This window comes from Pongo abelii, chromosome 14 (genome assembly GCF_028885655.2).
Source record: "Pongo abelii isolate AG06213 chromosome 14, NHGRI_mPonAbe1-v2.0_pri, whole genome shotgun sequence".
Taxonomy (NCBI): Eukaryota; Metazoa; Chordata; class Mammalia; order Primates; family Hominidae; genus Pongo; species Pongo abelii.
In genome coordinates, this window is record NC_071999.2 from 119370201 (window position 1) to 119395785 (window position 25585).

The 25585-nt window shown below is 56.5% G+C and overlaps 2 protein-coding genes across 4 annotated transcripts in view; both read left to right on the forward strand.

Annotated features, from left to right (window-relative positions):
* F7 (coagulation factor VII) lies at window positions 1-14531 on the forward strand. Of its 2 annotated transcripts, XM_054529292.2 has the most exons (9): window positions 1-424; window positions 2221-2306; window positions 4092-4252; window positions 7864-7888; window positions 7962-8075; window positions 9786-9926; window positions 10918-11027; window positions 11625-11748; window positions 12379-14531. In XM_054529292.2, exons 1-9 carry the CDS (start codon window positions 201-203, stop codon window positions 12972-12974), a joined length of 1581 nt encoding a protein of 526 aa, XP_054385267.2. In that variant the 5' UTR covers window positions 1-200; the 3' UTR covers window positions 12975-14531. The 2 variants fall into 2 exon arrangements, with proteins under 2 accessions (XP_054385267.2, XP_054385266.2); XM_054529291.2 differs by lacking the exon at window positions 2221-2306 and having other exon boundaries at window positions 1-426.
* Window positions 14532-14937: 406 nt separating this feature from the next.
* The window catches only part of F10 (coagulation factor X), a 29164-nt gene continuing 18516 nt past the window's right edge, over window positions 14938-25585 (forward strand). Inside the window, exons 1-2 of one of the 2 annotated variants that reach the window (XM_024230891.3) lie at window positions 14938-16867; window positions 23440-23600. In XM_024230891.3, coding sequence (XP_024086659.1) covers window positions 16798-16867; window positions 23440-23600 — 231 coding nt within the window. In that variant the 5' untranslated portion in view covers window positions 14938-16797. The remainder of the gene's footprint in view (window positions 16868-23439; window positions 23601-25585) is intronic. The other variant, XM_002824449.4, reaches the window with a different exon arrangement.

Below are 25585 nucleotides of genomic sequence, written 5' to 3' on the forward strand. Positions count from 1 at the left end.
TTTAAATCTGTTTCCCAACTTACGTTCCTATGTCCTAGGGGTTTGGAATTCTAGATCGTATTTGAAGTGTTGGTGCCACACACACACCTTAACACCTGCACGCTGGCAACAAAACCATCCGCTTTGCAGCACAGCTGGGGTCGCCTGACCTTTCTCCTGTCTTCCCCACTTGAGCTCAGTGACTGGGCAGCAGGGGATGCATGGCCCCTGGCCAGCCAGGTGCAGCTCTCAGCTGGGGTGTTCAGAGGACGCCTCTGTCCTCCCCTCCCCCATCCCTCTGTTGCCCTTGGAAGCAGAGAACTTTGCCCGCCAGTCCCATGGGGAATGTCAACAGGCAGGGGCAGCACTGCAGAGATTTCATCATGGTCTCCCAGGCCCTCAGGCTCCTCTGCCTTCTGCTTGGGCTTCAGGGCTGTCTGGCTGCAGGTGCGTCCGGGGAGGTTTTCCCCATAAACTTGGTGGAAGGGCAGTGGGCAAATCCAGGAGCCAGCCGGGCTTCCCAAACCCCGCCCTTGCTCTGGACACCCCCATCCGCCAGGAGGGTTTTCTGGCAGCTCCTGTTCAATTTCTTTCCTTCTAGAAACCAGCATCCAGGCACAGGAGGGGAGGCCCTTCTTGGTGGCCCAGGCTTTGGCGGGATAGTTTTTCAAAGAACTTTAGGAGTGGGTGGTGCTTTCCTGGCCCCCATGGGCCCCTGCCTGTGAGGTCGGACAAGCACTGGGAGTCTGGGGCCTCTCGGAGTGCCGGAAGTGCTCACAGGGTACTCCCAGGCTGGGGAGCACAAGTAGGGGACCGTGAGTGGGGAATGGCGCCTGGGGCATGGGGGATGGGGTGTGGGAAACGGCATGTGGGGCACAGGGGATGGGGTGTGGAGGATGGGGGGTGGGGACGGCATGTGGGGTGTGGAGGATGGGCTGTGGGGTAGGTGGGGCCTGGGAAACAGCATATGGGGGATGAGGGATGGGGCATGGGGTGTGGGGGTAAGGTGTGGGAAAGTGTGTGGGGTGTGGGGGATGGGACATGGGAAACGGAATGTGGGGTGCAGGGGATGGGGCATGGAGGTGTGGGGGATGGGGTGTGTGGGGTGTGGGGGATGGGGCATGGAAAGGGCGTGTGAGGTACAGGGGATGGGGCATGGAGGTGTGGGGGATGGGGTGTGTGGGGTGTGGGGTATGGGGTGTGTGGGGTGTGGGGGATGGGGCATGGAAAGGGCGTGTGGGGTGCAGGGGATAGGGCATGGAGGTGTGGGGGATGGGGCGTGTGGGGTGTGGGGGATGGGGCATGGAAAGGGCATGTGAGGTACAGGGGATGGGGCATGGAAAGGGCGTGTGGGGTGCAGGGGATGGGGCATGGAGGTGTGAGGGATGGGGTGTGTGGGGTGTGGGGTATGGGGTGTGTGGGGTGTGGGGGATGGGGCACGGAAAGGGTGTGTGGGGTGCAGGGGATGGGGCATGGAAAGGGCGTGTGGGGTGCAGGGGATGGGGCATGGAGGTGTGGGGGATGGGACATAGAGGTGTGGGGGATGGGACATGGAGGTGTGGGGGATGGGGCATGGAGGTGTGGGGGATGGGGTGTGTGGGTGTGGGGGATGGGGTGTGTGGGGTGTGGGGGATGGGGCGTGTGGGGTGTGGGGGATGGGGTGTGTGGGTGTGGGGGATGGGGTGTGTGGGGTGTGGGGGATGGGGTTGTGGGGTGTGGGGGATGGGGTGTGTGGGGTGTGGGGGATGGGGCATGGAGGTGTGGAGGATGGGGCATGTGGGGTGTGGGGGATGGGGCATGGGGGTGTGGGGGATGAGGTGTGTGGGGTGTGGGGGATGGGGCATGGAAAGGGCATGTGAGGTGCAGGGGATGGGGCGTGGCGGTGTGGGGGATGGGGCGTGTGGGGTGTGGGGGATGGGGCATGGAAAGGGCGTGTGGGGTGTGGGGATGGGGTGAGGGGATGGCATGGCGGGTGGGGCATGGGGATGGCGGGTGGGGCATGGGGATGGGGAGTGGGGGGTGGGCGTGGGGATGGCGACTGTGGGGTGGGGATGGCGAGTCGGGGTGGAGCCTGGAAATGGTGAGTGGGGCGTGGGGATGGCGAGTAGGGGGTGTGGCGTGAGGATGGCTAGTGGGGCGTAGGGATGGCGTGTGGGGATGGCGAGTCGGGTGTGGGCTGTGAGGGACAGTGCCTGGGATGTGGGGCTGCAGCCCTAGCTCACAGCATGGCCTTATGACCCTGGCCACCTTCCTGCCCCAGGCGGGGTCGCTGAGGCCTCAGGAGGAGAAAACACGGGACATGCAGTGGAAGCTGGGTCCTCACAGAGGTGAGCAGGGACTGCCACTGGTTTTGTCCCGGGGCCTAGTGGGGGCCAACATCACCTCCTTCGCCTCCCACGGCAAAGAGCCAGCCCGCGGGGTGGCTACTGCAGTGCCCCCCAAGGAGGGTGTTCCCTGGCTCAAGAGGAAGTGACCGCTCCAGCTTGGCCTTCCCTGGGACTGAGGTGCAGGCGATTTTATCTTCTTTGTTTCATTCTGTGCCTTCCAGATAATCGTGTGTTCTTCATCAGGTTTTCCTCAGTTCTTGAGAGCTTTTCTGATGCAAATCTGCTTTCATCCCAGGGCGGTCACCGGCTCTGCTCACACCAGCCTCCAAGGGTGTGGGTGTCCTAGAAGTGTGGGTGTCCCGGGGACGTGGGTGTCGGGGACTGCAGGGACATGGGCCTCCCCTCCCACTCCTGCTGCCCAAGGCACCTCCTGTGAGGACTCGGCGTCCATGAGTTCCCACCTCCTGGAGCCTGATTCTTTGGTGTCCCCGCCTGCATCCTCAGCCTCCTTCCAAACCAGACCGGTTCTCTAGGGGCGTCGACGTGTGAAACTGATTTTAAAGAAAACAGGCGGTGGCCTTTCTCTCGGCCCCACGTGGCCCAGTAGCGCTCACTTTCCGTCCCTTCTTCCGCGCACAGTAACCAATTTAGGCCGCTCCTGCAGAACTCGGGCTCCTCCCCACGGGCCCACAGCGTCCACCTGAGGCCTCGTCCTCCCAGCAAAGGTCGTCCCTCCGAACGCGCCTCCTGCGGCCTCTCCAGAGCCCCTCCCGCGCGTCCTCTCAGCCCTGCTCGCCTCCTCCAGGGGCCTCCCTCTCCCGCCTGCCCCACGGCCCGTCTCCCCTCGCCGGCTGAGGCAGGTTCAGGCAGCGCGGCCGCCTCACTCCACCACCGCGTGGTGCCCACAGCTCACAGCTCCCGGGAGACGGTCCCCTCAGATGTAGGGCGTCCTGAAGAACGGCCTGCTCGGAGCTGAGCGCACGGGGTTGCCTCGCCCTGGGCGTCTTTCGCCCTCACCAACCCCGTTTTCCCATGGGCAAAGCGGGGGTCCTATTTGCCTACAAGTAACCGTCGGGGTTACGGAGCGGCCAGGAGCTGCGGCGGGGGGCTCTGCTCTCAGGACCGGCCCCAGGAGGATCCGCGCGAGGTCTGGAGCTCCGAGGGGTCGCAGGGGACAGAGGGGCCCCAAGCGGAGGCGGGGAAGGCGGCAGAAGCCCAGGACCGCCAAGAGCTGGCGAGGAAGCCTGGGGCTCGCTGCCGGGGGAGCCGGGCAGGGGCCGCGCCTGGGACCAGGACGGAGGCCTGGAGAAGGCAGATCTGGCCGCCGGAGACGCGGTGCGGGTGGAGACGAGGGATTTGGATTTCCGCGGGCGGCTGTGCAGGGCCAAGGCGGCGTTGGCGCGCGGTTCACGTGGGCCCCAGGGGGGTGCCCAGCACCGGGGCCGCGCCGCCTTCTCCTCGCCGGCATCAACCCCCAGCCGCACATTTACGCGGCGGCGCCCGCAGACCCCTTCGGCCCAGCTTCCGCGCGTGCCCCTGAGCGCGCCCTCGGGATCAGCTCCTGGCAGCTGAGAGGCCGGGCCGGGAAGGATGATCGAGGGGGTGACTGCCCTGGGAGCACGGCAGGGAGGACACCCAGCCAGCCCTGCGAGCAGCGCCGCTCCCCTCCTCCAGGACGGGCGGGAACCTGCGACGCCCCCGCTGCGTGGGGCGGGGCCGTGGGGCGGTCTCCGTGGCACTGGGCGGGGCAAGCGGTGAGCGTTTCACGGAACTCGCATTTCTCAGTCTTCATAACCCAGGAGGAAGCCCACGGCGTCCTGCATAGGCGCCGGCGCGCCAACACGTTCCTGGAGGAGCTGCGGCCGGGCTCCCTGGAGAGGGAGTGCAAGGAGGAGCAGTGCTCCTTTGAGGAGGCCCGGGAGATCTTCAAAGACCTGGAGAGGACGGTGAGCCCAGCCTCGGGGCGCCCCGCACCGCTGAGACTGCAGGCGGCGGTGAACCGGGCCGTGTGGGGCCGCCTGCGTCTCTTTGGCTGTGGCTGTGAGCGGCGAACACGCAGCGGCGCCCGCACAGCGCTTCCTGCGGGGGTCGCTTTCCGCCCGGGGTGACTCCGCTTTCCTGGGCGATGCCCCTCCCTCCCCGTTTCCAGGGACGCCCCCCAGGCACACGCTTTCCCTATGCGGCCACACCGCGCATGCCACTTTTCACATCAGAAAACATGATTTGAAAAGCACACTTAGGGCGTCCCCCTTAACTTCCCAAGGGAGTCCCCCCAGTCCCCTAAGGATCCGGGGCAGCCTGCGCATCACAGGCGCGCGCCGCTCACAGAAGGGACGTGGTGAGAAGCTGGCCTGGGGGAGCCGCCCGCGGCCCACAGCATGCCACCAGCGGCGCCTCCTCGGCACGTGTCGGGGAGAAACAACATTTAGGGACCTGGGACTTTCTCCACCTCACACCCACGGGTCACCTAACACTCAAAGATCACCTCAAACAGGATACCTCACCCAGGGCACACTTCACACTCACAGGCCACCTCACAGAGGTCACTTCACACTCACAGGACACCTCACACTCAGGGCGCACTTCAAACCCACAGGTCATTTCACCTCACACTTACAGATCACCTCACTCTCACAGGACACTTCACACTCAGGGTGCACTTCGAACTCACAGGTCATTTCACCTCACACTCACAGATCACCTCACTCTCACAGGACACTTCGGACAGGGCACACTTTACACTCACAGGCCACCTCACTCTCACAGGACACCTCACTCTCACAGGACACCTCACACTCACAGGTCACCTCACTCTCACAGGACACCTCACTCTCACAGGACACCTCACACTCACAGGTCACCTCACTCTCACAGGACACCTCACACTCACAGGTCACCTCACTCTTACAGGACACCTCACACTCACAGGACACCTCACACTCACAGATCACCTCACTCTCACAGGACACTTCACACTCAGGGTGCACTTCGAACTCACAGGTCATTTCACCTCACACTCACAGATCACCTCACTCTCACAGGACACTTCGGACAGGGCACACTTCACACTCACAGGCCACCTCACAGAGGTCACTTCACACTCACAGGACACCTCACACTCAGGGCGCACTTCAAACCCACAGGTCATTTCACCTCACACTTACAGATCACCTCACTCTCACAGGACACTTCACACTCAGGGTGCACTTCGAACTCACAGGTCATTTCACCTCACACTCACAGATCACCTCACTCTCACAGGACACTTCGGATAGGGCACACTTTACACTCACAGGCCACCTCACACTCACAGGACACTTCACACTCAGGGTGCACTTCGAACTCACAGGTCATTTCACCTCAGACTCACAGGACACCTCACACAAGACACCTCACACGGGGCACACTTCACACTCACGGGTCACCTCACACTCGACACCTCACACAGATCACCTCACTCAGAGGACACCTCACACTCACAGGGCACACTTCACACTCAGGACACCTCACACTCAGGGTGCACTTCAAACTCACAGGTCATTTCACCTCACACTTACAGATCACCTCACTCTCACAGGACACTTCAGACAGGGCACACTTTACACTCACAGGTCACCTCACACTCGTCACCTCACACAGGTTATGTCAAACTCACAGGTCCCCTCACACAGTGCACACTTCACACAGGTCCCCTCACACAGGTCACCTCACACTCACAGGGTGCACTTCACACTCATGGGTCCCCTCACACACAGGACACCTCACACTCACAGATCACCTCACTTACACAGATCACCTCACACAGGGCACACTTCATTCTCACAGGTCACCTCACACAGGACATCTCACACACAGGTCACCTCACACAGATCACTTCACAGGGCACACTTCACTCACAGGTCACCACACCTCACCTCCCACTCACAGATCACCTCACTCTCACAGGACACCTCACTCTCACAGGACACCTCACACTCACAGGTCACCTCACTCTCACAGGACACCTCACTCTCACAGGACACCTCACTCTCACAGGACACCTCACACTCACAGGTCACCTCACTCTCACAGGACACCTCACTCTCACAGGACACCTCACTCTCACAGGTCACCTCACTCTCACAGGACACCTCACTCTCACAGGACACCTCACATTCACAGGTCACCTCACTCTCACAGGTCACCTCACTCTCACAGGACACCTCACTCTCACAGGACACCTCACACTCACAGGTCACCTCACTCTCACAGGACACCTCACTCTCACAGGACACCTCACATTCACAGGTCACCTCACTCTCACAGGTCACCTCACTCTTACAGGACACCTCACATTCACAGGTCACCTCACTCTTACAGGACACCTCACTCTTACAGGACACCTCACACTCACAGGTCACCTCACTCTTACAGGACACCTCACTCTTACAGGACACCTCACACTCACAGGTCACCTCACTCTTACAGGACACCTCACTCTTACAGGACACCTCACATTCACAGGTCACCTCACTCTTACAGGACACCTCACTCTTACAGGACACCTCACATTCACAGGTCACCTCACTCTCACAGGACACCTCACACTCACCGATCACCTCACTCTTACAGGACACCTCACACAGGTATCTCACTCTCACAGTACACCTCACACAGGGCACACTTCACTCCCACAGGTCACCATACCTCACACAGATCACCTCATACTCACAGATCACTTCATTCTCACAGGATACCTCACACTCAGGGCACACTTCACACAGGTCACCACACCTCACACAGATCATCTCATTCTCACAGGACACCTCACTCTCACAGGTCACCTTACACTCAGATTATCCCACACTCACAGGTCGCCACACCTCACACTCATAGGATGTCTCACACAGGATGCCTCACACTCACAGAGAACCACATCTCATATGCACAAGACACCTCACAGTCACAGGACACCTCATGCTCAAGGAAGCCTCACACTCACAGGAGGTCCAGCTGTCTGAGGCAAAGGCTAACATGACCCTTTCCAGGCAAATTGAGGATGGTCATGCCTAGCATTTTTATACACCTAGTTTTCAAAGCATTTCTCATCTGTTGTATTCTCACAGCACCCTGTGAGTTTAAGTTCAGGTGGCCAACAGTTTCTTCAGCAATCACTTTTTTCTGTGGAGTGCTTTTGCTGTTTGTGGAATATTTTGCATCTGCTACTGCACCCTCTCCCCGTATATGTGGCCACCCTGTCAGAGGTGGAGCTGTGGCTCAGAGCCTGTGTACCTTGTCCCAGGTCCACAGCTCAGCGACAGAAGAGTCAGGGTTGAACCTCGGGTGTTCTGACTTGGGAGCAGGAAATGTGTGGTCACCCATAGTTCCAGATGTCCTGGGGAGGGTCCAAGATTAGAAGAAACCTACCTCAGCTCCAGAGAAAAGTCTGGCTTCCTGAGCCCACCCCACCAGACCCAGGTCCAAGTCCCCCAACCCCAGTTCATGGTTTGTCCAGTGCTTACCGTTGGGTGCTCTGGTGAAGGTGCATCTCACGACGTTTTCTCTCTTGTTCCCTCAGAAGCTGTTCTGGATTTCTTACAGTGGTGAGTGGATGATTGCCACCAATCCTGCCTGCAACCCTTCTCCTCAGCATACTGACACCAGCCCACTCCACAGATGGGGACCAGTGTGCCTCAAGTCCATGCCAGAATGGGGGCTCCTGCAAGGACCAGCTCCAGTCCTATATCTGCTTCTGCCTCCCTGACTTCGAGGGCCGGAACTGTGAGATGTGTAAGGCCCCACTTTGGGTCCCATATTTGCAGAGGGCCCTGGGGAGCTGGTGGAGGTGGCCTGGCGGACTGGGCTGCAGGGTGCACAACCTGGTGGGGTGTGTGGACCGGGCACTCTGGGCTCAACCCCAGTTGGAAGTTGGTCTAGGTGACCTTGAAGTCCCTTCCAGTCTGAGGTCTTTGACAGAGACCCAAGGTTCTAATTCTCAGACTCAGTGGCCCCTTGGGCTCCCGGCCCTGGGCAATTCTCAGCCCTCGAGATGGCCCAGCTGAGAGTCCCTGTGTCCCTGTCCCACTTCCACATCCCACCACGCAGGACCGCTTGGTAAACTTCCCCTTCTCTACTTTCCATTACAAAGGTTTGAGGGTTTTTGTTTTTTTTTTACCATCCGAATATTAAATTATCACAAAGTTTGAGGCCCCCAACCTCCCTTGGGTTCAGTAATTCACTAGAAGGACTCATAGAACCCACTGAAGTGGATACACTCACAGTTACCGTTTATTACAGCAAAGGATGCAGGCTTAAGTCTGCAGAGGGACCAGGCACAAGCTTCCCCTTGTCCTCTCCCTGTGGGGTCATGTGGACAGTCCTTAATTCTCCCAGAATGACGTGTGATGAGACGTGGGAAGTACTGCCAACTTGGGAAGCTCTACGAGCCCCGGTGTCCAGAGGTTTTATCAGGGCTCAATCACATAGACCCAGCTGACCACCCACATAGCTGACCTCAGTCTCAGCCTCTCCAGAGGCGAAGCCAATAGTGTGGCCCAAGGCCCCGCCATACATCACATTGTCAGCTAGACCATCCAGCATGGCTCAAGGCCCAGGTAAACACCAACATTCCCTCAGGCAAGACCTTCCAAGGGCTTAGCGGTCACTTCCCAGGAGCCAAGGCAAAGGCTACCCTTTCTCTAGCACAGCAGTTCATCCTTGACCACCCAAGACCACATTCTTACACTGAATGAGCTCTCCTGTGCAGCAGCCACTTTCTTCTCTAAGCAGAAGAGAGCCCAGCAAGGTGGAGGAGGCTGAAGAGAGAGGCTTCCTGCTGGTCATCTGGGTCCAGAACGCCTGGGGATCTCTGCTCAACCCTGGTGCCCAGCAGACCTGGTGTGCATCCTGCAGGGCAGGCCTTCCCGCCGGAGTCCTGGACTTGCTCAGGGCCACTCCCCTTGCCCATGTCAACCAAAGTCGGGCTGCCAGTTCTGCTTCTTCTGTCTGAGCCCATGACCAGTACTGGGACTAACTGTCCCCAGGCGGGCTCACTGTGTTATGAGGCCAGCTTGGAGAACTGTCTCAGCTCTCTGGTCCTCTCCTCAGTTGGGTCTCTGATTGGAAGTCCCTTGGACACTTTTACCGTCCCCATGGGACTTTCACTTTCCCCTAGGCTCCCCTCAGGCTCCCATCAGCTGCTCGGAAGAGTGGTCACCCTGGAGGCCACTGCCCACCAGCCAGGCACCCCCCCAAATGCAACTGCAGCCAGCGCTGCCACCCACTGGCAAGGCTGTTCAGACGTGTGGCTCCTCTGATCCACACCTTGTCCTTTGGATCAGTCCACAGAGCAGGTGGTGCCAAGCTCAGGCTCTGTCACCCACAGCTCAGTGCCACCTTCCAGGCAGAACACCACTGCTGACCCAGGGCACGGCCACCTCCGGGGATGGCTCTCACTGACCCCCAGAAGCCCCTCTCAGGGTGTCCCCTTCCTGTCCCCAGACAAGGATGACCAGCTGATCTGCGTGAACGAGAACGGCGGCTGTGAGCAGTACTGCAGTGACCACACGGGTGCCAAGCGCTCCTGTTGGTGCCATGAGGGGTACTCTCTGCTGGCAGACGGGGTGTCCTGCACACCCACAGGTGACCAGGCTTCATGTCCCAGTCCCAGATGACACCAGTCCCTGTCCTACTACAGATTATCTTACTGGACAAAAGACGGGTGGGGGTGGCTTCACATCTACTGAGCACCAACTATGCACTGACCAGCTGTGAGGTGGGATCTGGGCACCAAGGGTGGCACAGGCCAGAGCGACAGTGACTAGGATGGGCACCCTGGGGGCAATCCCTGAATGGCCTCAGGCCCCCTGCCAATTCTAGGCAGACCAGGGGAGCCAATCAAGGCACTATCTCACATCCAATTCCCACTCACAGGACCTCCGCCAGGGTTCATGAATCTACTTTGGCACAGCCAATGTCTGTACTGACTGCTGCCCACTCTGCATTCCAAAAACTCGCAAAGGCTCCTGGGAAAATGGGATGTTTCTCCAAACCAGCCTGGAACGAATGGGCTGCACTTCCAAAAGCAGGGACACCCATGCCCACTGTGTCTCAAAGAGGTGGACGTGCCCACACTGGCCACACAGCCTGGGACTCAGCCTGCCACCTCCTCGGGTTTTCTTTCTGGCCCAAGACCTTGATTGGAGCAGATCAAAACTAAGTGTGGGATCAAAACAACACAGTTGTTGTTTTGATCATCTTTGTGACAATTGATTCATCTTTAGGTAGAATTTCATTCACCTTTTACTAAAGTCAAGCAACACATCTTCTCCCTGAAAAGTGAGCAGAGGGCGGTTTTAAGACATAAGTCCTCCGTTTCCTCCAAAACCAGCCCTGACCATTGTCTCCTCAGCCAGCCACTTCCGCAAGGGCCTCTCATGGCCGGGCCCCACCAGTGAGGCCCAGCCAAGGCCCTGCCTTCCACCACCTCTGGGCCCTGGGAGCTCCTGCTCCTGGGGGCCTCCCATGGCCTCGGCCTCAAGGCCTCTCAGAGGATGGGTGTTTCTGAATCTTTCCTAGTGGCACGTTCATCCCTCACAAATCTCTGCATCTTTCTGACTTTTGTTTTACACAGTTGAATATCCATGTGGAAAAATACCTATTCTGGAAAAAAGAAATGCCAGCAAACCCCAAGGCCGAATTGTAGGGGGCAAGGTGTGCCCCAAAGGGGAGTGTCCATGGCAGGTAAGACTTCCCCTGGCTTCAGGATTCCAAGCCCTGAGGGTCTTGGAGCCTTTTGAATGTGAACAACAGCTCTGGAAGGGAAAATGGGCAGGTCAGCCCCAAGCCCACCAGGCTCCAAGTCAGCCCACCTAGCACCTCCAGCTCGCTGCACCCCAATGCTTTTAGTGGGGCAAGAAAGGAGAAAAGAAAACGACACTCACTGAGGGTCTACCCTGTGCAGAGAACCCTGCGAGATGCCCCATCCGAGTTGTCACGTCGTCCTCACTGTTACTCTTTGAGGTGGGATCTTTGCCTGATCTTTGCAAAATCAGGAGCATTGGATCAAAGCTATGTGAAGATCCTGTGAGGTGAACAGTGAAATCTCACAGCGACATTTGTATTCTTGGGCCGTGCCCAAGAGCACGTCTCAGCTAGAGAGTGGCACAGCCTCCCACAGTCAGGTCTGAGCAGCTTTGCCTGGGAGGGATCTGCAAAGACCCCAGGATTTCAGAAACAAATTGTGCAATGCCAGAGGTCCCTTGGCATGCCCGGGAGGGCGAGTCATCAGAGAAACAATGACAGCAATATGACTTCCACACCTCCTGTCCCCCCGCCCAGGTCCTGTTGTTGGTGAATGGAGCTCAGTTGTGTGGGGGGACCCTGATAAACACCATCTGGGTGGTCTCCGCGGCCCACTGTTTCGACAAAATCAAGAACTGGAGGAACTTGATCGCGGTGCTGGGTAGGTACCACTCTCCCCTGTCTGATCGCAGCTCTCAAGTGTCTCAGGGGCCGTGGCTCTGGGCTTCGTGCTGTCACTTCCACAGACAGACAGACGTCTCCAAAAGGGGAGCAACCGTGCTGGGCACGACTGCTGTGGCCACCGTGCTCTCAGCCACTTTCCCATGCCCAAATAAGACGGTAAAAGACTGGGGAGTTCTGCCCATCCTGCCTCACTTGACCAAGAGCCCAGAAGAGGATGCGACGCCCGGGGCCTCGTGGAACCACCGGGTGGCAGGGGTTCTGCTCACTGGCTTTATGGGTGAGATGAGCACTCCCAGGAGGGCCACTGGGCCGGGAAGAACTGTGGAGAATCAGGGCATGCCCTGTCCTCCCAGCTGCCAGGGCACAGCATCCCTTCCCCACCTCAACACCCAGACCCCAGATTCACCCCAGTTCACATGTCCCCACACGAGCCACAGGCTGCCACCTGGGGCAGGCTGGCCCCACCTTGGGGTTGGATACAGGCCCCTTGCCCCAAAAGGAGACTGCAGCCCCTGCAGACCTAGAAATGGCCACAGCCCATCCCCATGCACCAGGGGGCGAGGCGGCAGGTGGTGGAATGGGCCTGAGGGGGGCTCCTTCCTTCCAGGCGAGCACGACCTCAGCGAGCGCGACGGGGACGAGCAGAGCCGGCGGGTGGCACAGGTCATCATCCCCAGCACGTATGTCCCGGGCACCACCAACCACGACATCGCGCTGCTCCGCCTGCACCAGCCCGTGGTCCTCACTGACCATGTGGTGCCCCTCTGCCTGCCTGAACGGACATTCTCCGAGAGGACACTGGCCTTCGTGCGCTTCTCATTGGTCAGCGGCTGGGGTCAGCTGCTGGACCGTGGCGCCACGGCCCTGGAGCTCATGGCCCTCAACGTGCCCCGGCTGATGACCCAGGACTGCCTGCAGCAGTCTCGGAAGGTGGGAGACTCCCCAAATATCACGGAGTACATGTTCTGTGCCGGCTACTCAGATGGCAGCAAGGACTCCTGCAAGGGGGACAGTGGAGGCCCACACGCCACCCGCTACCGGGGCACTTGGTATCTGACGGGCATCGTCAGCTGGGGCCAGGGCTGCGCAGCCGTGGGCCACTTTGGGGTGTACACCAGGGTCTCCCAGTACATCGAGTGGCTGCAAAAGCTCATGTGCTCAGAGCCACGCCCAGGTGTCCTCCTGCGAGCCCCATTTCCCTAGCCCAGCAGCCCCGCCCTGTGGAGAGAAAGCCGAGGCTGCGTACAACTGTCCTGGCACCAAATCCCATCGATTCTTCTGCAGTTCATGGGATAGAGGAGGGCATGGGAGGGGGGAGAGGTGGGGAGGGAGACAGAGACAGAAACAGAGAGAGAGACAAAGAGACAGAGAGAGACTGAGGGAGAGATTCTGAGGACATGGAGAGAGACTCAAAGAGACTCCAAGATTCAAAGAGATTAATAGAGACACAGAGATGGAATAGAAAAGATGAGAGGGAGAGGCAGACAGGCACTGGACAGAGGGGCAGAGGAGTGCCAAGGTTGTCCTGGAGGCAGACAGCCCAGCTGAGCCTCCTTATCTCCCTTCAGCCAAGCCCACCTGCACGTGATCTGCTGGCCTCAGGCTGCTGCTCTGCCTTCATTGCTGGAGACAGTAGAGGCATGTACACACATGGATGCACACACGCGGATGCACACACAGATGGTCACACAGAGATACACAAACATACCGATGCACACACACATAGAGATATGCACATACACAGATGCATACACACAGATATGCACACGGATGCGCACACATGCCAATGCACGCACACATCAATGCACACGGATGCACAGAGATATGCACACACCGATGTGCACACACACAGATATGCACACACACAGATGCACACACACAGATATGCACACACACGGATGAGCGCACACCAATGCGCGCGCACACCAATGCGCACACACACCGATGTACGCACACAGAAGCACACACATGGATGCACACACACTGATGCTGACTCCCTATGTGCTGTCCTCTGAAGGCGGTTGTTTAGCTCTCACTTTTCTCGTTCTTATCCATTATCATCTTCACTTCAGACAATTCAGAAGCATCACCATGCATGTTGGCGAATGCCCCAAACTCTCCCCCAGATGTATTTCTCCCTACACTGGGTGCCGGGCTGCACGGACCATTCCCCACCTGCTTCCCAACTTCACAATAAACGGCTGCATCTCCTCCGCACACCTGTGATGCCTGCCACCCACTGGGTTGCCCATGATTCATTTTCAGAGCCCCTGGTGCTCATCCTCTGAGATGCTCTTTTCTTTCACAATTTTCAACATCACTGAAATGAACCCTCACACGGAAACTATTTTTTAAAAACAAAAGCTGTTTGATAGATGTTTGAGGCTGTAGCTCCCAGGATCCTGTGGAATTGGATGTTCTCTCCCTGCCACAGCCCTTGTCAATGATATTTCGCAGAGACCCTGGGAGCACCTGCTCGAGAATCAGGGACACACACATCACTAAATGCAGGTTCCCAAGCCCTGGCTGCAGTGGGAGGACCTGGCAAGCTGCACTCTTGCTGAGTCCCCAGGGTGGTGGGGGAAGAATGAGAAACACATGAACAGAGAAATGGGGAGGTGACAGACACTGCCCCCACTCAGACTCCGGCAAGCACGGCTCAGAGAGCGAACTCGATGCCGTCCCTGCAGGGCCATCCTGGGCACTGGTGGCACTCACAGCAGCAAGGCAGGCACCAGCAACCCACCTCAGGGGCACTCAGGCAGCATCTACTTTAGAGCAGAGAGGGTCCATGAACTACAGCTGTGAGCTGCTTCCAAGGTACCCTGCTCTTGTAAATAAAGTTATATGGGAACACACCCATATTAGTGTCCATGGAGTGGCCGTGGCAGAGATGTCCAGCCAGACAGACCAGCTGACCCGCCCCAAGCCCAGCATGGTTAGTGTCAGGACCTCTGCCGAAGATGCTTGCTGACCCTGGCCAGACCCCAGTTCCTAATGCCCCCCAAACGGGATGGGAGCCAGTGGTGGGCCCTGATCCAGGTCAGAGCTGGCTCTGCTTTCTCTTTTGTCTGAGTGACTGTGCCTCAGTTTCCTTATCTGTAAAACAGGAGCCCACCATGATGCTTGTGATGGGATGAGATCAGCATGGGTGGAACAAGGCCCTGGGAGGGCCCATGCCATCATCATCGACAGCAAAGCCACTCTGCAGACAGATGCTTCTGTGAATTCATAGAAAATTCTGCAACCAGAATGCCTGGGGCTCCTGAGGCCCTAAGCCCAGCCCGGGGCTCTGGAAGCCGCTCTGACTTCTTGGGAGTGGAAATTGGCAGGACTCTTCCTGGGAAGAAGCGGAAGGTGGGGATGAGACGACAGTTCAGGAGCCCACCCAGACCCACAGGAGGAAACTAGGGGAGTCATGCAGGGTCCTGGTGGAGCGCCAGCCTCCATTCCTGCCAATGGGAAATGCATGGTGCTGCCGGAGGAGGGGGCCCGGGACTCCCCAGAGGCTTCGCTGAAGGGCCTGGGCACCCCCGAAGGCTACATGTTTCATATGGGACGTGCCATCTGCCACGGCTCAGCTCCAGCTTTCTGTGAGTGGCGAGATAGAGTATGGGGAGGCCACTGGCCATGGCCCTGGGACAGGGTGGGATGAGGCGGCAGGCTTGGGCCCCCCAAGCCAGCATCGCCACTCAGCATTGATGACAAAGACTGCGTGTCTGCCATGAGCATCCTGCTGTTAGTGCACACACCGCATTGGTCTTTCCATACAAACATGCCTAGAGGCGATGTCGGAGTGTGGAGACCAGGAGAGGCAGGAGTCAGACATCTGGTGCCACCAGGAAGGCCCCTCTCAGAGAACCGGGCTGTGCGTGGTGCCCGCCATGGGAGGCCAGCCCAGCGTTGGCATCCAGCATCATCAGTTTGTGCAGTCGGGTGGGGCTCAGTGAGTGCCTCCTGTGTGCCAGGCACAATGACGCACAATGTGTGCACACCAGGCTCAGTGCAGGTGGCTGCGAGACAGGGCGACCCATCAAGGCAGACGCACTGTGAGGCAGTGGCCAGTGCTGTGGGTTTTAGGGGCATTGCTCCCCGGCCACTACGGCATAGCAGGCAGTGATCGCCACACCGGCCAAGTTTTAGACCATTTATTCCAGAGACCCCAGAGGCAAAAATCCCGGCTGCACCTCCCAGTGACTCCCACAGCCATTGAGCAGAGACGCTCAGGGACCTTGTGACGGGAGGTTTCTGCGCTGGAGAACGAGCCCAGAAGCCCTCTCAGCCTCGGAACAGTGTGGCCAGTGGTGGGCAGGTCAGGAGGGGTTTCAGACAGAGCCTGTCCCTCCAGACGGTCAGGGGAAGGTCACTCCCCACAGAAGTACGTTTTGGGGCCATGTGGGCACAGAAGGTTTGGGGATGAGTGGGGCAGGTGCCAGCCTGGCCTGTGGGAGACCATGGTGCAGATGCCAAGCCCCCCCGTGACATGAGACCACCTGACACCACCCAGAGAGTGGCTGTGAGCGGAAGGGCCTGCCCAGAAACAAGCAGGGCCTTGGGGCAGAAGTCCTGGGCTCAGATCCCACACTCACTGCCAGCGGCCTCGGCTCAGGCTTCTGCGCTCTCTAAACTTAGTTTTCTGTTCTGGAAAAATGATGGGGAAAATGATATTTTTATGTGATTGTGAGGACTGAGAGTTAAATGTAAACATCTGGAAACTACAAAATAAGCATGAAATGATGTTTTTATTCTTAGAACAGAAAGTCCTCACGCCCGCGGCCCTGGTGACTGATGAGGATGAGGTTCCGCGGGGCCTCTCTGGCCGCCCAGCTCTGCCTGGGGAAGGTGGGGCCAGAGCGGCTGTGTTCCCAGCGTGGTCACTCCCCTGCCTCGCCAGCGGGTCTCGGCTCCAATCAGGAGGCCTAAGCCAAGTGATAAGCAGCCGGACAACAGCCATCCCAGCCGGGGCGTGGACTTTGCTCCAGCAGCCTGTCCCAGTGAGGACAGGGACACGGTACTCGGCCACACCATGGGGCGACCGCTGCACCTCGTCCTGCTCAGTGCCTCCCTGGCTGGCCTCCTGCTGCCTGGGGAAAGTTGTAAGTGCCCCTTGCCCTTCAGACCCAACAGCAGCCCCAGGGAGCAGGGAGGGGCGGCAGTTGGGGAAACCCTCTCATCTCCGCAGCCTGGACGGTGGGTGCCTTGACCGCTGTCAGAGGCTGGCCTCGGAGGGCTGGGCTTGGCCTTTCCAGCCAAGGGCATCCTCAAGGCCAGCTGTGGCTCCCTGTGGCTGAGAGTCAGACGGGCGGGTCAGAGGTCACAGAGACAAAAACACAAGGACAGAGTCAGAGGGAGAAAGGGAGAGGGAGGGAGAAACAGAGACACAGTGAGATGGGAGGCCAAGAGGCAGAGACAGAGGTAGAGAGACAGGGAGACAGAGACAGAGGGAGCGGTTGGGGCAGGCAGAGACAGGACAGTTGGCCATCTGCCACCACAGGGAGGCACAGGATGAGGAGCACAGCAGAGGAGCTCCCAGGGAGGAGGAGGCTGAGCCAAGCCAGTGCCACCACCCTTGGACTTGCTCTGCCTGGGAAGGGGCTGCCTAATGCACAGCTGGACAGATGGGGGCAGCAGGGCTGTCCAGGACCCCCAGGCCTGTCCAAAAGCAGAGGCCCAGAAAGGACAGAAACCAGGCAAGGCTGGGGACAGCGGCGGAAGAGGAGGCCCCTCTGGTGGGGACACGAGAGACAGGGACCCTAGACTTGTTTGCATCCTGGACAAAGTGGACAGGCAGGGGCACCAAGGGGACCCAGGCCTGGGAAGGGAGTGTGTGAGAGAGAGACGGAGCAGGGGGAGACCCTTGTGGGGTGGAAGGGGGAGACCCCTGGGAAGGCTGAGTGGATCCTCAGTGCATCACTGACCTAAACGGCCCCTCCGCCTGGTGACTTGGAGCTCCAGTCACATCACACAGGGCTCTTCTCCATCCCACCCTCAACCGCTTGCCCTCCCCAGCCTCTGTCCCCTGAGCCACACGGAACAGGACTCCCACACGGAACAGGACTCCCGTCTTCATGGGGTACTGTGTGGCTCCATCTCTCCCAGCCTTCTTCCCGCCCCTCAGGCCACACTGCCCCATGCAGGAGCCCACTGTGATGCTTGTGGTGGGACAAGATCAGCGTGGGTGGAACAAGGCCCTGGAAGGACCCATGCCATCATCATCGACAGCAAAGCTACTCTGCAAACAGACAGATGCTTCAGTGAATTGGTAGAAAATTCTGCAGCCAGAATGCTCTGGGCTCCTGAGGCCCCAAGCCCAGCCCAGGGCTTCTGAGGCCCTAAGCCCAACCCGAGGCTCTGGAAGCTGCTCTGGCTTATTGGGAATGGAAGTTGGCAGGACTCCTCTTCCTGGGAAGAAGTGGAGGGTGGGGATGAGAGGACAGGCCAGGGGCCCACCCAGACCCACAGGAGGAAACTAGGGGAGTTACACAGGGTCCTGGTGGAGTGCCAGCTTCCCTTCCTGCCAATGGGAAATGCAGGCGCCCACCTCGCAGACCTCCGGGTCCACAGGGTCATGACACCCTTAGCTGTGTGACATGGGCCTGGCTCATGACCATGGCCTGTGGTGTCCCCGGGGGCCGGCCTGGACCCTGGGCGGACATGGCCAGCCCCGGAGAGCCAGGGCCAGGCCATCTCCCTCCCCTACGCTGCCTCAGAGGCCTCAGCAGCTGCACTGTGGGGTGGGTGGGGCTGAACACAGGTCCCAGAAGGTCCCACTCAGGACCCTGCTGTGCACACTTTTGATTTTAATAAAATCGGAATGCGTACAGCATCTGCAGTCTAGCCTTTAAGTGAGCACGGCTGTCCTGGCAGTCATGGAAGTTCTTCTTGGGCAGTGGGACCTCAGCACTGCTTTGCTGGTACTGCTATAAGAAAGGACCATGGACCAAGTAGCTTAAAGCAACAGAAACATTTCTCCCACAGCTCTGGAGGCTGGAAGTTCAAAATCAAGGCATCAGCGGGGCTGGTTCCTCCAGAGGCTGGGGGAGAGTCTGCTCCAGGCCTGTCTCCTGGCCTCGGGGTGACAGCGGCCTCGGAGCCCGTGGCTTGTGGGAGCATTGCTCCCATCGCTGCCTCCATCATCGCATGGGGTTCTCACCATGGCTGTTTTTCTGTCTTCTTTTCTCTCAGAAGGACACCAGTCATTGGTGTCATTGGATTTAGGGCTCACCGTACTCCCATAAAATGTCTTCCTAACTAAATACATCACAAAAGTTCTATTTCCGATTAAGGTCAGGTTCTGAGGTTCTGGGAAAGACATGAATTTGGAGAGACATTATTCAGCCCTGTCCTGCCACCTGTGAGTGTGTTCTGCAATCCAACTTTTTATTTTAATAAAATCAGAATATGCAGAGTACCTGCAGTGCCAGCCTTTAAACTATCGCTGTGGTACTGGCAATCATTAAAGCTACGTGGCTTCAGTTTCAATCTTTACATTCAACAAGTTTAAATCCATTCTTCATGAGTTTGGACCTTACTGACTGAAAATTTTGCTTGCTGGTAAAACTTGCTCAAATGCAGTTGCTGACTGTGGAATTCATTGATGTTGCCATAACAACAAACACAACCATGTGCTCCAGGACTGCAATGCTCCCGACGGCTTCTGAAGAAACAAAACCACACAACAAACCTCTACCAATCTGGATGCTCCATATCAGAGTTCTAGAGTGTTCCATTAATTTCTTGAGACAAGTGTTCTTGAGACAAGTGTCTAAAAACCTTGTTTTAATTTCGTTTTGTCAGTCCCATTTTACTCACATCAGAAAGTGTGGCTACGTGGCCAAGGCCCGGCCTGCTCAGTCTGACTGAAGCATTGATGCGACTCAGCCATAACAGAGAGCAGAAGCGCCCAGATTCAGTCCAGAGGGCCAAGCCAGGCGCGCAGTCTTTCCTTCATTCCCTCAACACATATTGGTTAAGTTCCGGCCGTGCTAGGCACAGGGATACAGCTGTGACCAAACACGCCAAGTCTTTTTCCAGCGGAGGGAAGGATGAGCCTGTCAGCATGTAATGTCAGAGAGGGGTTGGGCGCTAGAAGACAAACAGCACAGTGTAAGGGGATGAAACAGACACGAGTGGGGGCAACATCAGAGGGCGTGGTCAGGGAGGGTCTCTCGGGGGGCACTGGGGCTGAGCCACTTGGGTATCTGTGGCAAGAATGTTCCAGACAGGGAGGTGACTGGTGCAAAAGTCCTGGGGTGTGAGTGTTGGGCGTCAGCGCAGAGCCCAGTGTGGCAGAGAGAGATGAGTGAGGGCAGAGTTGAAGGTGGTGCGGCCGGGGAGGCCTGGCCATGGGAAGACCCGGCCATGGGAAGACCCTGGGCTCTGTTCTAAGACCACTAGAGGCAGATTCTGGGTGGTTCTTGACTTCCTTGCATCACCCTTTCCACCCCGTGCCTGCCACCTGTACCCTCTTACTCACACAGTCCAGCTCAACCTTATAGGCAGTGTCCTACCCCCATGAGCTGGGGAGAGCTGAGCAGGCTTCAGAGAGATGGGAAAAGGTGGGAACTGGACAAGGGCTGCAAAGGAAAGGTGAATTCTTAGTGGTCAACCAGCCTGGGGATGCTCGGGGGTGGATGGCAAGGGGAACAGAGCTGTGGCCGCTATCACAGAACAGCGAGTTCCTCTAAGAGGTCAGAGGAGGCGCAAGGGATTGACCAGAGACAGTGAGGGCATCAGGCCCTGGTTGAGTGGGGACCAATCCTTGTGGCAAGTCTGTGAACCGTCACTGTGGCTCTAGGGCAGCAGAGAGAAAAGCAGCGTATGTCAATCTGGCCACAAGGAAGGAGACCAAGGGGAAGAGAGAAGGTACCAAGAGAGGTGTTCACATGGAGGTGTGTTAGAACGCCGAGGGCAAGGCAGAACGTGGTCTTCAGACCCCAACTGGAGCCCAGGAGGTCTGCAAGTCCCAGTTTGGGAAACACTAAGCCAGGCTTGGATAACTTGTCTGAGGCTGTGGTCATCCCAACATGAGAGCCAGGGGCCCCAAGGGAGATGGGCATTCTCCACCCCTCAGCTTCCTCAGTGCCTTTTGTGGAGTGGAGGTGACATGAGGCTGCAGGTTGCAGGGAGCCATGTGTGCAGACTTGCAGGAGCCACGTGTGGGCTGCATTTCAGAGCAAGCGTGTGCGAGTGGAGCAGACACGCAGAGTAATGGGGCAGGGTCAACAAACAATAAATCTAAGCCTAGCGTTGGTGGGATAATGTTGGTGTCACTAAAAGAAATGGGGAATTTGGAAGGTAAAGTAACTGGAGGTAGGAATGAACCCAAGATTTACTGAGCACCTTCTGTATACCAGACTCAACACTAGGAGTTTATACAATCTTTAAAACAACTCTAAGAGTAGATGTTATAATTCCCTTCTGCCAATAATAAATAATAAGTGACTAAGATGTTTTTGAAACTCAAGATTGCTTGATTCTGCAGTCTTGTTTTAAATTTTGGACATGGAGAGTTTGGAGTTCTGAGATGAGGGAAGGCATCTGTCATAGTGAGAGAGCTGAAAACATGGAGCTCAGTACAAAAGTCAGTGCTAGAGAGATCAATTGGAAGAGTCATCTTTATTGTAGTGAGACATTGAATTTTTCAGTGGAAAAAAAGCACAGAAAAAGACTACGGAGGGCCAAGAAAAGAAACTGAGGCTATCAAAATGAAAAGAGGAGGAGGAGTGAGTGAGAGACAAAGGAGACACAGGCAGAGAGATGTGGACAGCACAGCCCACAGACACACACTCTACAAGGGACACACACTCTTGGATCCAGGGCATTTTAACCAGCAGATCAAGACTCATTTGCCAGTCATGAAATCAATTCAGTATTTTTTTTTTTTTAAAGAGTAGAATCAAATAGAAAACTTTGTACTAAGTACTGTATTTTAGGAAATACTAATAAATACTATTTCTTGAAAGTTGGCATGTATGTGTGTCCTGGCACTTCATAAATTGTACTTTTATAGTTTGTAATCGAAACAGCATCGCCAATCCCCACATAACAAAGAGCAGAGACCTTAAAAACGAGTGGGGCCCGGCTGAAGGGCACAGCTTGAGCCAAAGCACAGAGCAGAGCGGGCTGAAAGCACCCTAGGGAGGGAGAATTCAAGGAAGGGGTTTTGGGTGGCCAGGCTGAGGCGGCGTGAGCATGTGAGGAGGCTGGTGAGCTGATTGGATGGGATGTGTCTACTTCTCCAGAGAAGGGTGCATGGGTCTAAAGCAGGTGCCTCATGCTGTACCTCATAGAGAACTGGGGGGAGGGGGGGAAAATGTGCATTTCCCTCCACAGCCCTCAAAGTGTCTGAAGAAAGTGTTGATAAAGAAGCCAAACTCTGTAAAATATTTGAAGAGATTTATTCTGAGCCAAATGTGAGGACCACGACCCATGACACAGCCTTGGGAGGTCCTGAGAACATGTGTCCAAGGTGGTTGGGTCACAGCTTGATTTTATGTATTTTAGGGGGACAGAGTTACATGCAGACACCAATCAATAAGCATAAGTTGTATACTGGTTCGTTACAGAAAAGGGGAAGGTGGGGGCTTCCAGGACATAGGTGGCTTCAAAGATATTCTGATTGGCAATCAGTTGAAAGAGTTATTATCTAAAGACCTGGAATAAATAGAAATGAGTATCTGGGTTAAGACAAGAGGTTGTGAAGACCAAGGTTCTTGTTATGTAGATGAAGACTCATAGGTGGCCACCCTTAGAGGCAATAGATGGCAACTGTTTCCTCTTCGGACCTTTAAAAGGTGCTACACCCATGGCCAGGTGCCGTGGCTCATCCTGTAATCCCAGCACTTTGGGAGGCTGAGGCAGGTGGATCACTTAAGGTCAGGAGTTCAAGACCAGCCTGGCCAACATGGTGAAATTCCATCTCTACTAAAAATACAAAAATTAGCCGGCTGTGGTGGTGCTCGCCTGTAGCTTCAGCTACTCGGGAGGCTGAGACAGGAGAATCTCCTCCTGAGGCAGGACAATGGCTTGAACCTGGGAGGCAGAGGTTGCAGTGAGCTGAGATTGTGCCACTGCACTCCAGCCTGGATGACAGAGCAAAACACCATCTTAAAGAGAAAAAAAAAAAGGTGCTAGACTCTCAGCTCAGAAAAAGACCTGGAAAGGTAAGGGGGTTCTCTACAGAATGTGGATTTCCCTGAGACAGCTTTGCAGGGCCATTTCAAAATATGTCAAAGAAATACAATTTGGAGTAAAATCATTTATTTTAGGGCCTGCTATATGTCATGTGATCCTATACTAAAGAAGTCAGGTTGGAAACTGGTATCTTATTGCTACAAAGAATCTGTTTGGTCAGCCTCAAGGTCTCTTAATGTGAATGCTGGTCAGCTGTGCCTGAATTCCAAAGGAAGAAATAATGAGGTGTGTGGGACCTGCTTCCCCTCATGGCCTCAACTAGTCTTTCAGGTTCCTATGGAATTCCCTTGGCAGAGAGGAGGGGTCCACTCAGTGAGCTGGTGGCTTAGAATTTTATTTTTAGTTTACAAGAGAGTGATCCTCCTTTTGTGATTTGGATATGGCAAGGGACATCACAGTCAGGGAGCATGGGTGAGGGGGAGCCTGGGTGAGGGCAACCAGAGCTTTTAACCCTGTCCTCCCTACCTTCCAGTGTTCATCCGCAAGGAGCAGGCCAACAACATCCTGGTGAGGGTCAGGAGGGCCAATTCCTTTCTTGAAGAGATGAAGAAAGGACACCTCGAAAGAGAGTGCATGGAAGAGACCTGCTCATACGAAGAGGCCCGCGAGGTCTTTGAGGACAGCGACAAGACGGTAAGGGCTGAGGATAGCCTGGCTGTTGGGAAGGAACTCAGGCCACAGCGCCCTCGCTGGCCCCGCTGCTCCGTCCATCCAGGGGGCGGCCTGGAGGAAGGGGCAGCGTGCGCAAAGGCTTTCTGGGGCGGGGACCAGCAAATCGAGGCCTCGGTGGAGTCCTGCCAACAGGGACATCAGTGCCGCCCCCGCGCTGACTCCTTCCCGGCGAGGACTCAGCGGGGAGGGATACGCCCAAGTCCCTTGAGGGTCACAGGGCTTCTGCCAGAGTTAAGTTCTATTTAAAAATAAAATGTTAACCTAAAAACCAGTAGTCATGGTCTCGGCCAGCGCCTCGCCGAGTTGCAGTGAGCTGAAATCGTGCCCTCCCACGCCCGCAGCCGGCGTCGTGCCTTGGCCTCCGTAGTCGCTGAGAGCCACAGCCTAGAGCGCCAGCGCGCAGGCGCACAACTGACGCCAGGCCACGAACCCAGTACTGCGCCTGCGCAGCAGAAGCACTAGTACTGAGGCTGGGCCGCGAAGCCAGCACTGTGCCTGCGCAGCAGGAAGACCGGCATCCATACCGGGCGACGAACCCAGCACTGCGCCTGCGCAGTAGGAGGAGCACAGTGACACCAGGCCGCGATTGCGCAGCCGCAGTAGCCCCGCGCGGAACACGCTACCCCCCTCTCCCCCGAAGAGGCGGGGCTTCTTACGAACCTGGAAATGGCCGAGGGGTCTCGATTTCCTCACCCCAGGCCTCAGGAAAGGTTCCTGCAGGACAGGGCTCTGAAGTGGAAGTGGGCGGCGGTGATCCCGAACTGACAAGAATGAGCTGAAGAGAAGAAAGTAGCCGAGAAGGGGGCCAAGCCGGAACTCAGTGAGCAACAGCTAGGCCAGCCGCGGCTGGTGCCATCAGCCACACCACTGACTGTGAACCCAAATGGAAACTTCGAGGCCCCTTACAGGTCCCCCAGCGCAGGCCACCGCTGAAGGTTACTGGGGAAGACCCCTGCAGCTTTCATGTGGACATCACTCACTTGCTTCATCCCGGAGTGCAGTCACCTGCAGCCCAGGGCCACCTGACTGACATCACCCTGAAGATCCATGCCAAAAGAGCTGGGGAAAGTTCACCTTCTGATGACCCCTGTGGACCAGGGTGAAGTTACAAGTTATGGCCAGGTCAAGGAATTATAAATCAATAAATAAACTGCCTCAGGGAGACGTACTCGGAGTCCAGGAAAATCTGGGAAACACCAAGAAGGGTGAGCTCAGCATCAGCCCCTGCAAAATTGCACTGCTGTCTCCTGGCTCACATGTTGCTCCATCCTTACTTTAGCCTCAAAGGCAAGGAGACCCAATATTATTTGAGTACTTGGACTTGATCCTGAGTGACTTTCTGAGAAAGCAGTGTATCATCTGCCCTAAGATCACCACATATATGACAAGGTTTTTGGATGAGTTGAGATTTCTAGACATTGAAATCCTCATGATGAACGTCATCCTGGGTAGCAGGGGCTAAGCCTTTCATCACCTGCCACAACAAGCTGGGCATTAACTTGTATTTGAGAATTGCTCCAGGACTCTACCTTCAGATGCTGGTTAGTAGCATTGACTGGATTTATGAAATTGGATGCCAGTTAAGGAATAAGAGAATGTATTTGATTTGCCACCCTACATGGTCTGTGCAGACTGTCATGATCTCATTGAAATCCAAGAAAAGATTATGTCAGGGATGAAGCACATCACAGGTGGTTACAAGGTCACCCACCATACAGATGGCTCAGAAAGCCAAACCCATGGGTTGACTTCTCCTCACCCTTCTGGAGAATCAGTGTGGTAGAAGAGCTTGAAAAAGTGCTGGGTGTGACGCTGCCAGAAACTAACCTCTTTGGAACTGAAGAAACTCAAAAAATTCTTGGTGATGTCTATGTAACAAAAGCTTTTGAAAGTCTTCTACCTCAGAACATATCCAGGCTCCTAGATAAACTTGTCAAGGAGTTCCT

Coding starts and splice junctions, on each gene's coding strand:
- F7 (XM_054529292.2), top strand. CDS start 201: ATGGCCCCTGGCCAGCCAGGTGCAGCTCTCAGCTGGGGTGTTCAGAGG. Junction 4,253..7,863: donor TCAAAGACCTGGAGAGGACG/GTGAGCCCAGCC, acceptor TTGTTCCCTCAG/AAGCTGTTCTGGATTTCTTA. Junction 11,749..12,378: donor GAACTTGATCGCGGTGCTGG/GTAGGTACCACT, acceptor CCTTCCTTCCAG/GCGAGCACGACCTCAGCGAG.